Source organism: Dipodomys ordii, unplaced genomic scaffold (assembly GCF_000151885.1).
Source record: "Dipodomys ordii isolate 6190 unplaced genomic scaffold, Dord_2.0 Scaffold33, whole genome shotgun sequence".
Lineage (NCBI taxonomy): Eukaryota > Metazoa > Chordata > Mammalia > Rodentia > Heteromyidae > Dipodomys > Dipodomys ordii.
Window position 1 is genome coordinate 2556076 of NW_012267249.1, and position 10525 is coordinate 2566600.

The 10525-nt window shown below is 42.6% G+C and overlaps 1 protein-coding gene across 1 annotated transcript in view; it reads left to right on the forward strand.

Annotated features, from left to right (window-relative positions):
• Positions 1-10525, forward strand: part of Zmpste24 (zinc metallopeptidase STE24) — a 26210-nt gene that overhangs the window by 12883 nt on the left and 2802 nt on the right. Inside the window, exons 7-9 of the mRNA XM_013016964.1 lie at positions 4604-4788; positions 6376-6486; positions 9607-9750. Of these exons, the coding sequence (XP_012872418.1) occupies positions 4604-4788; positions 6376-6486; positions 9607-9750 (440 nt within the window). The remainder of the gene's footprint in view (positions 1-4603; positions 4789-6375; positions 6487-9606; positions 9751-10525) is intronic.

Consider the following 10525-nt stretch of genomic DNA (forward strand, 5'->3'; position numbering starts at 1 on the left):
AGAGAGAGAGCTGGGAAAGAGAGAGAAAAGAGCTTGAGAAGAGCTAGACAAGAGCAGAGAGAGGGCCTCTGGGCCTGGGCTAGGCCTTATCTAGGGTATGGGCGGAGAAAGGTGTGGCCACATCAAATTCAGATGTAACCCAAAATAGGAATTCTAAAGGTCGTGTTAATACTGAGATACCTTTAAAAAACATTGTGTTAGTTAAGTTCTGAAGCACTACCAACCAATTTTGGCCAATTTAAGCAGAATAAATTCCTTATTGAAATACAAAAATCTCCAGAAGGCTAAGTTTACCAACCTTAGAACTCAGACCATAATGTAAGGAAACTATGAACTTAAAAGTCATAAGAAGCCAGTGTAGGGCTAGGAAGGTGGCTCAGTGGCAGAGCGCTTGCCTTGCATGCATGAGGCCCTGGGTTTGATTCCTCAGCACCACATAAGCAAAAAGAAAAAAGCCGGAAGTGGCGCTGTGGCTCAAGTGGTAGAGCACTAGCCTTGAACTGAAGAGCTGAGGGACAGCGCCAAGGCCCCATGGGACAGAGTTCAGGCCCCATGACCGGACCTTCCCCCCAAAAAAAAGAAGCCAGTGTAGGAAGGATACTGCTGTTGCCACTGCAGAATACTGGGTTAATTACTAACATCCTGCCCCTGGCACCTGCTGAATTAATTCTTGACTGCCTTGCTTCCTTGTGTAATTAGCTGACTATTCAAGAGTTCCTAATGGATGCATCTTGACTAAGCCTGGGATTTTGGCTTACTGCTACAGATTTGGAGAAATGAGTACTTACTTTCTTAGGTTTTCCATATGAGAAGCCCTCTCTCAAATTTGCATGATGTGAGATTTCCTGAGCTCTCGAAGTAGAGTCTAGAAGTGAGCAGGGAGAAACACACGTGTAAGAATATACACAAGTTGCCAGGCACCAGTGGCTCATGCCTGCAATCCTACCTACTCAGGAGACAGATCTGAGGATCGCAGTTCAAAGCCAGCTCAGGCAGGAAAGTCTATGAGACTCTCCTCTCCAATTAACCACCAGAAAACCAAAGTTGCACTGTGGCTCAAGTGGTAGAGCTCTAGCATTGAGCTGAAGAGCTCAGGGACAGTGCCCAGGCCCAGATTTCAAGCCCCAAAATTGACAAAAAAAAAAAAAAAGAAAGAAAAAGAATATACAGAAGTTTGACGTCTATCCCGATGGGGCTTTTCCTGTAGCCATACATTGTTGGAATCGCCTCATACAGAAACATAGTGGTTTTCCTTTACTCACAGGTTTATTTCTTAGGTCTGTGAGTTGGAACTACAAGACAGCTAACAAAATGTATGAAAGCCCTAATAAATTGTTAACCTTAGGTATTAGCATAGCTCTTAGATCTGTACTATTCCTGAATGATAGCTCACGGATGAGTATCTAAACTCATTCTTGTTTCAAGAAGGTGTCAGCAGTTGAAAACCAGGGAGCTCCAGCTACTCCAAAAGTGATCTAAAAATAAATTGCTTGAAGATACTAGATCCTAGATCTAGCTCTAGACTTTTGAAGTTACTGTCCATCTTTTCTTACTCAAGGGGCATTAAAAAGAACCCAAATAAAAGAAGTGTGGGAAGGTGGCTCAGTTGTAGAGTGCTTGCCTTGCATGCATGAGGCCCTGGGTTCAATTCCTCAGCACCACATAAGCAAAAAGAACCGGAAGTGGCGCTGTGGCTCAAGTGGTAGAGTGCTAGCTAACCTTGAGCTGAAGAGCTGAGGGACAGTGCCCAGGCCCAGAGTTCAGGCCCCACGACTGGACCCAAAAAAAAAAAAAAAGAAGTGTGGGTTGACAACTGGTAGAGCACCTGCCTAGCAAGTGTGAGGCCCTGAGTTCAAACCCTAATATCACAAGGAAAAATGCAGTGATTCTAGGAGGAATGGTCACTAATGTTAAATACCACCAGAGGATGACTGAGACATTAAAAAAGAAAAAAAGCTGGGTGCTGGTGGCTCATGCCACTCAGGAGACATCTAAGGGTTGTTGTTCAAGCCAGCTGGGATAGTAAAGTCTCTATGAGACTCTTATTGCAAATTAACCACCAGAAGTAAAAAACACAGAGATGTCACTCAAGTGGTATAACACTAGCCTTGAACAGAAAAGCTCAGAGACAGCACTCAGGCCCTGGTTTCAAACCTTGCATGCACACACATGCATACACTGACATGTACACACACACATACACACACACACACACAGCATGAAGACCTAAGTGGCATGCCTTATATTTGCATAGAATGTTTTAATTTTCACTGTTTTTAATTATATTTCTTCAAGCTCAAGAAGTATCATTAATCCACCCAATAAACAAGTATTATCCAATATATACTACATGTGAAGCACAGCAATAGAAAAATCTTAGTCTAGTACAGGGACCTTTTTTGTTGTTGTTGTTGCTAATCCTGGGGCTGGCCTGAACTCAGGGCCAAAGCACTGTTCCTGAGCTTTTTTTGCTCAAGGATAGTACTCTACCACTTGAAGTGTCTTCTGGTTTTTTGGTAGTAAATTGGAGATAAGGGTCTCACAGATTTTCCTGCCTGGATGGGATCTTCACATCCTAGTTTGAAGTAGCTAGGATTATAGGCCTACTGTAGGCCTCCTGAGTAGCTAGGATTATAAGCATGAACCACCAGTGCCCATCTAAGTGTGCTTATTTTATTATTTTTATTTTTTGCTGGTCCTGGGGCTTGAACTCATGGCCTGGGCACTTCCCTGAGCCTCTCTGTGCTCCAGGCTAGTGCTCTATCACTTGAGCTACAGCACTAATTAGGCTTTTCTGTTTACATGGTACTGAGGAATGGAACCCAGGGCTTCATGCATATTAGGCAAGCATTCTACCACTAAGCCACATTCCTAGCCCAGTGTGCTTATTTTATTTTATTTATTTATTTATTTTTGGTCCGGTTGTGGGGCCTGAACTCTGGGCCTGGGCGCTGTCCCTCAGCTCTTCAGCTCAAGGTTAGTGCTCTACCACTTGAGCCACAGTGCCACTTCTGGCTTTTTTTTCTTTTTTGCTTATGTGGTGCTAAGGAATCGAACCCAGGGCCTCTGGCATGCAAGGCAAGCGCTCTACTGCTGAGCTAACTTCGCAGCCCCGGTGCTTATTTTATTTGTTTTTGTTTTTTTTTTTTTGGGTCCGGTCGTGGGCCCTGAACTCTGGGCCTGGGCACTGTCCCTCAGCTCTTCAGCTCAAGGCTAGCGCTCTACCATTTGAGCCACAGCGCCACTTCCGGCTTTTTTTCTTTTTGCTTATGTGGTGCTGAGGAATCGAACCCAGGGCCTCAGGCATGCAAGGCAAGCACTCTACCACTGAGCCACCTTCCCAGCCCCCTGGTGCTTATTTTAAAAACTCTAGAAAGACAGAAAAGCAAAAGGGAAGAAATAAATATTCATACTTGTAGAACTCAGTAATATGTACGTTAGGATTATAATACATTTTTTCATAAGTTTATGTTTATAGTGTTTACTTGTATTTTTTCTGGACAATACTGGAACCTTATGTATGTGTGAAGTTTTGTTTCTTTTGCAGAATATGATCTTTTGTTGTTAAAATTCTCTAAAAACACTGCTTAAAATTTCATTTCAGCTGGGCTCCGGGGGCTCATGCCTTTATTTTTTTATTTTTTTTATTTTTGGTCCGGTTGTGGGGCCTGAACTCAGGGACTGGGTACTGTCCCTCAGCTCTTCAGCTCAAGGCTAGCGCTCTACCATTTGAGCCACAGCGCCACTTCCGGCTTTTTTTCTTTTTGCTTATGTGGTGCTGAGGAATCGAACCCAGGGCCTCAGGCATGCAAGGCAAGTGCTCTACCACTAAGCCATCTTCCCAGCCCCTCATGCCTTTAATCCTAGCTACTCAAGAAGCTAAGATTTGAGGATCACAGTTCAAAGCCAGCCCAGGCAGGAAAGTCCATAAGACTCTTATCTCCATTAGCCACCTGAAAACTGGAAGTGATGCTGTGGCTCAAGTGGTAGAGCGCTAGCTTTGAGTATATCGAAGCTCAAGGACAGCTCCTAGGCCCTGAGTTCAATCCCTGCAATGGACAAAACAAAATTTTTTTCATTTTGTAGCTAGGTGCGGGTGGCCCAAGTCTGTAATTCTACTCAGGAGGCTGAGATATGAGGATCAAGGTTCAAAGCCACCCGGGCAAGAAAGTCTGTAAGACTTTTATCTCCAGTACACTACTCAGAAAAAGCCAGAAGTGCTCTGTGGCTCAAGTGGTAGAGTACTATTCTTGAGCACAAAGAGGCTCAGGGACAGTGCCCAGGCCCTGAATTCAAGCCCTACTATGTTAAAAAAAAAAAAAAAATCTTAGCAGTATTGGAATTACTGATTCCACACTGTCTAATATTTAGGCTCATTTTGATTATTGTTATAAACTGCAAGTATTAGTTGCCAAGGATGAAGGAAAGTAGAAAAGTAGACAATTCATTGCTTGGTGGGGTTCTCCGTTGATCCAGTTTTGCTCCAGATATTAAAAAAAATGAAAATGTCAGTGTTCTTTTCAGAAATTCAACTTCTGAGAATTTCTCCAAGGGACCCAGTCTTTTAAATTATGTCCCATGCTTTGAATTGTCTTTTCCTTAGGATCTAAGCGCTCTTCCCACAGCAATGCTTATTTTTATGGCTTCTTCAAGAATAAGCGAATAGTTTTATTTGACACTCTACTAGAAGAGTACTCAGCACTAAACAAAGATATCCAAGAGAAGTCTGGTATGGAAGCTCACAATGATGGAGAAGGGGACAATGAAGAAGTGAAAGCTAAAGTTAAAGTGAGTTCTTTTCCCAAGAGGCTCTGGCCTTAGTTTCTATAGAAGTGTCTTTGATAACTCAAAGTAACACCAGTTTCTATGCAGTGAGGAGCAAATTCAGGGAGATTACCAAATAAAAATCTCATGGCCCCTTATAAAGTTCTAGTATTTGGGAGAGATTACTAATTAATACATACTGTTACATTATAATTACCTTGGGTTTCATGCTCATAGCTGGCATTGTACCACTTAAATCATGCTTGTATGGCATTTTGCTAGATAATTGGAAATAGGGTTTCATAGACCTTTTTTTATCGGCCTGCTTGGAACCTCCATCCTCCAGGTTGCAGCCTTCTGCATAGCAAGGATAACAGGTTTGAGCCACCAGTCCTCAGCTTCTGGCTATTAATTGTAAAAAGTATTTAGGATAGTTCCTCTCTGGAATTTTGCTCTTCTGAAGACAAATAGAATAACTGGAACCATCTGTCTGAAAAACAACTTTGTTGTTTTTTTTGGGTCCGGTTGTGGGGCCTGAACTCTGGGCCTGGGCTCTGTCCCTCAGCTCTTCAGTTCAAGGCTAGCACTCCACCACTTGAGCCACAGTGCCACGTCCGGCTTTTTTCTTTTTGCTTATGTGGTGCTAAGGAATGGAACCCAGGGTCTCATGCATGCAAGGCAAGCGCTCTACCACTGAGCCACCTTCCCAGCCCTAAAAAGCAGCTTAAGTAAAGGAATAATTCAAATATATATAAGCAAGCTGTATATGAAAACCTTCTTATTGTATAAGAAAACAAGTCCTGGCTGCTAAGTGTTGTAAAAGTGTGCACACTCCAGAGAGATGGGCTTTATGCACTTACCTACTAACAAGACATTTTGCCTCAGCTTCTTTTTCTTTATCTCTAAAAAATGTAAGACTTCCCTTCTTGCCAGCCTGCTTTGTGAGCATCTAAGGAGTCCGTGTATGGATTTTATGAAAAGGAAGTGCTATGTAAATGTGAAAGAGAGGTGGTACTTATTTCTGTCTTTAGGTAAAATTAGTGTGGAAAGAAAAGAAAATCCAGTTCTGCTTGAGTCTACTGTTGTCTTATTGATAAAGATGTATGTATTTTTTCCCAATCTAAGTTAGTGTTAGCCGAAAGCTTAGCAGAATTGGGGAATATTTGTGATTCTGTCTTCAGTGTTTAACCCAGTGTCTCACATGGAGTGATGGTTCAGAGAATGTTTTAGTAAGCAAAGTTTTACACAAAAGTCTGATTGTTTATTTAAGTTATAATCTGTGAAAGAGCTGGGAGCTGGTGGCTCACACCTATAATCCTAGCGACCCTGGAGGCTGAGGTCTGAGGATCACGCTTCCAAGCCAGCCTGGGCAGGAAAGTCCATGAGACGCTTATCTCCAATAAACCACCAGAAAACTGGAAGTGGTGCTGTAGCTTAAGTGGTAGAGTACTAGTCTTGAGCTGAAGAGCAGGACAGAGCCCAAGCCCAGAGTTCAAGCCCCACGACTGACCAAAAAAAAAAACAAAAAACGTGTGAAAGAGTATTATTATTAAAGTCAAAGGTTCAAACTTTTTATAAGTTGTTGATAATTTACGTTCCTTTTATTCTTAGATTCAGAATAAGAAACAAGGATGTAAAAATGAAGAGGTACTTGCTGTACTAGGCCATGAACTGGGGCACTGGAAGTTGGGACACACGGTCAAAAATATCATTATTAGCCAGGTAAGTTTAGAATGACAGTTATATTTTTTAAAGCATAGTAGGCACAAGAGGTCATGTAGTAGAGAGGTTAATACAGACTTCAAAGTAGATGAAGCAGTCTATTAATCTCTGATCTTTTTTTTTGGGGGGGGGGTTGTGGGACTTGAATTCTGGGCTTGGGCACTGTCCCCCAGCTCTTCAGTTCAAGGCGAGCACTCTACCACTTGAGCCACAATGCTGTTTATAGTTTTTTTTAGTGGTTAGTTGGAGATAAAAGTCTCATGGAGTTTCCTGCCCAGGCTGGCTTTGAACTGTGATCCTCAGATCTCAGTCTCCTAAGTAGCTAGGATTACAGGTGTGAGCCATTGGTGCCTGGCGAAGTTGGATATTTACATGTTTGTTTGTTTGTTTTTTAGCCAGTCCTGGAGCTTGAACTCAGGGCCTGGGCACTGTTCCTGAGCTTCTGTTTCCTCCAAGGCTAGCACTCTACCACTTGAGCCACAGTGCCATTTCCAACTTTTTCTGTTTATGTAGTACTGAGGAATTGAACCCAGGGCTTCTTGCATGTTAGGCAAGCACTCTACCACTAAGCTACAGTCTAAGCCCTTTAAATGCTTCCCCCCCCCCTCCGCCTCTCCTTAAATGCTTTTTTAAAAACATTTTTCCTCACTTAAAAATAATTACATGTTCACTAAAAATGGTAGAGCACAAAAAGAAGAAAGTAGTTCCTAAGACATAGGTCTGAAGACATAGCCAACAGATTTTCCAGCCATGGATGAAATAGCACTACCTTGTTGGCTGGTTATATATGTATGTAGACTTAACTGATCAGGGATCAGTTTTTTGTTTTTGTTATTGTTGAGACAGTGTCTCACTATCTAACTGTGGCTGGCCTGAAACTGGAGATCCTCCTGCTTCATTCAGTCTCCAGATTGCTAGGATTACAGGTATGTGAGTTAGAGTCTTCAGTAAAGCTCTGTACCTTTCTGATGATCACCTGATTGTGGGGGATGGGTAACATGTGAGGACTTTTGAACCCCCAGGGGCACATTTTTGTTGCTATACATCTTTAGGTAGGAAAATGATTTCCCTAGCTTCAAGTTATTCTGTATGGGTACAAGGGAGGAAGACATTACATAAATCCGAATCCAGGCTCAAATTCAGTGGTCATTCTTCTTTTTTTCTTTTTTTGGTCATGGGGCTTGAAGTCTGGGCTTGGGCACTATCCCTCAACTCTTCAGCTCAAGGCGAACACTCTACTGCTTGAGCACAGCACCACTTCTGGTTTTCTAGTGGTTTATTGGAGATAAAGAGTCTCACTGATTTTTCCTGCCCGGGCTGGCTTTGAACTGTGATCCTCAGATCTCAGCCTCCTGAGTAGCTAGGATTACAGGCGTGAGCCACCTGCACCCGGCTTTCAGTGGTCATTCTATAAGGAAAATCACTGTCCTTTCCATGAAAGAAAGGGTCCAGTGGAATTTGTCTACCACAAGGTGGTGGGGCTGGTCTCTGAGAACTGAGGTTGATTGTGCCTGCTGATAGATTGGGTAACTGGCTCTTGCCAGGTGGAAGGTGTTGTCTAATGCATTGACTCCTATCTCAACCACCTTGGCCACTGGGCATGAGTCCCTTGACCAAGTCCTTGAGTGCAGTAAAACCAGTCTGGCTGACCTCCACAGAACAGGTATTTGTTCCTGATCATCATGTATGTACCTCCTATATCATGAGGCTCTTTGTGAACTTTCATGTTAGGCCATGGTATAATCATACTCTGAGCTGTTGAAGTCTTCCATGCACCTTTTCTCCAGCCCTCCTGTTTTAGCCATCCTCTAGTTTGTCCCACAGCCCTGATCATCCAGTCAAACCATTACTTGCCTACTGGCAAGTATCTCCTCTGCTGGACAGGTGTCTCCTCCACTGATTGGTCAGTGAGACATAGTACTTGCAGCTTTCTTCATGGAGAATATTCCTTGCACCACTGCCTGCCTTCCATGACCATCCCTGAAGGGTGTTGTAATGCCACAGTCGACTACTTTGAGCCAATACCAGCATATCGCTATTCATATAATACACTTTATTTTTTTCCTTCTCAATTAAATGACTATAGGAATTTCCTATGAGTAAGGACTGATTAAGGGGTAGCAGAGTGGCAGGAATGGGCATACTGGATAGAGTAGGAACACATACCTTCCTAATCCGTTTGTTTCATTTGCCTGTGCAACCACTGTCACCTGATGATAGATGGCTCCAGACTATATAATGACAGGTGGCTTTACATAACTCAGAAGGAAAGGCTCAGGTGTCTCATGACCAGGAATCCAGACTCCAGTAGGGAGGAGTAGCAAACCAGAAGTTAATTTTCAAGAGGTCTCTGGTCACTTGATAAGAATGTATGCATAGACTCTAAGTGTGGACATCTTCACTGTGTGTTTTTTGTGGGGCTTGCTATGCTCGATGCATTGGGTTATCAAGGCTGAGCACCAGAGATGCTTTTTACTTCATTCCGGGTGGCAGGCAAACCTCATAGTCCAAGATCCATTCTGTGCAGTAGCTTCTTGGATAGCAGGTAAATGGTTTGGATGGCACACTTAAATTTGTTGTATGTGTGGCCTCTGAGTTCCTGATCTGCTTAGGGAAAATAATGGCATGTGTTCTCCAACTTTACTCCAAGTGTAGATTCCTCCCCCCTTCACTTATTGATAAAGATAGATCTGGTTCTCCCCCCCCCCTCCCCACAACATACACACCCTTCCATCCTTTTCCCCTTGGCTTTTGTAATGATTCAGTACAGCTCCAGCAGTCCTAAAGAAACTTTAAGGAGCTTACACATTAAGGTTAAAGCAGAATCTGTTCTGGCCTTTCAATACTCCATTGCCATTGGCCGTGTCAGACTCAATTATAAGAGGCTCACCTCAATCCTACCACTGTAGAAAACTGTATGGTTTAAATACTCGGGGAATTTTTTTCTTTTGAGAATATAAGGGGGAAAACTATAAAACTAAATGACTTTTGATTTGATCACAATATCATTCTCCTTAAAAATCACACCATGATTTTTTTGGTTGTATTTTTGTGATACTGTTTATCCCACAAATGAAGTCAGTTTAGTAATAACCTAAAATTTTATGTCCTGTTTTCTAGATGAATTCTTTCCTGTGTTTTTTCTTGTTTGCTGTCTTAATTGGTCGAAAGGAACTTTTTGCTGCATTTGGTTTTTATGACAGCCAACCCACTCTAATTGGACTGCTGATCATCTTTCAGTTTATTTTTTCACCTTACAATGAGGTAATGTGTAATCTTCAAAACTACATTATGGGGGCTGGGAAGGTAGCTCAGTGGTAGAGTGCTTGCCTTGCATGCATGACCGGACCCCCCCCAAAAAAAACTACTTTGGGGACTAGAGTCATGGCTCAAGTGGTAGAGCACCTACCTTGCAAGCATGAGGCTTTGGTACTGCCTCCAAAAAAAAACCTTCAACAAAGATGGTAGGTACTGGGAATGTGACTTAGTGGTAGAGTGCTTGCATGAAGCCCTGGGCTCAATTCCTCAGAACCACATAAACAGAAAAGGCTGGAAGTAGCATTGTGACTCAGGTGGTAGAGCACTAGCCTTGAGCTAAAGAAGCTCAGGGACAGTGCCTAAGCCCTGAGTTCAAGCCCCAGGGCTGGCAAAAAAAAAAAAAAGATGGTAGGTACTGGTTAGAATCTTCTATGTTTGTATTTACGTGTTACAGAGAGAATGAAAGAACAGTTTGGAAAGCTAAAATAGAGATGGAGGTAGGGTATGTGAGAATAATTGAGATTAAAATTCAGTGAAGTCAGTTAATTAGTTCTTATGAGAATGTGGGATCTCACTATGTTGTCCACATTAGTCTCAAACTCTTGGATTCAAGCCAACTTCCTGCCTTAGTCTTCAAGTGCACTACCACAGCTTCCTCAGTTAATGCTTCTATCCTCAAAAGTACATTCAAGATTTGAAAACTTGAGACAGAATTAGATGGTATTAGAATCAGTTTTGGAGATTGTTGTTGGAGGCTGTGGGCATGTTTTTTTTTTTTTTT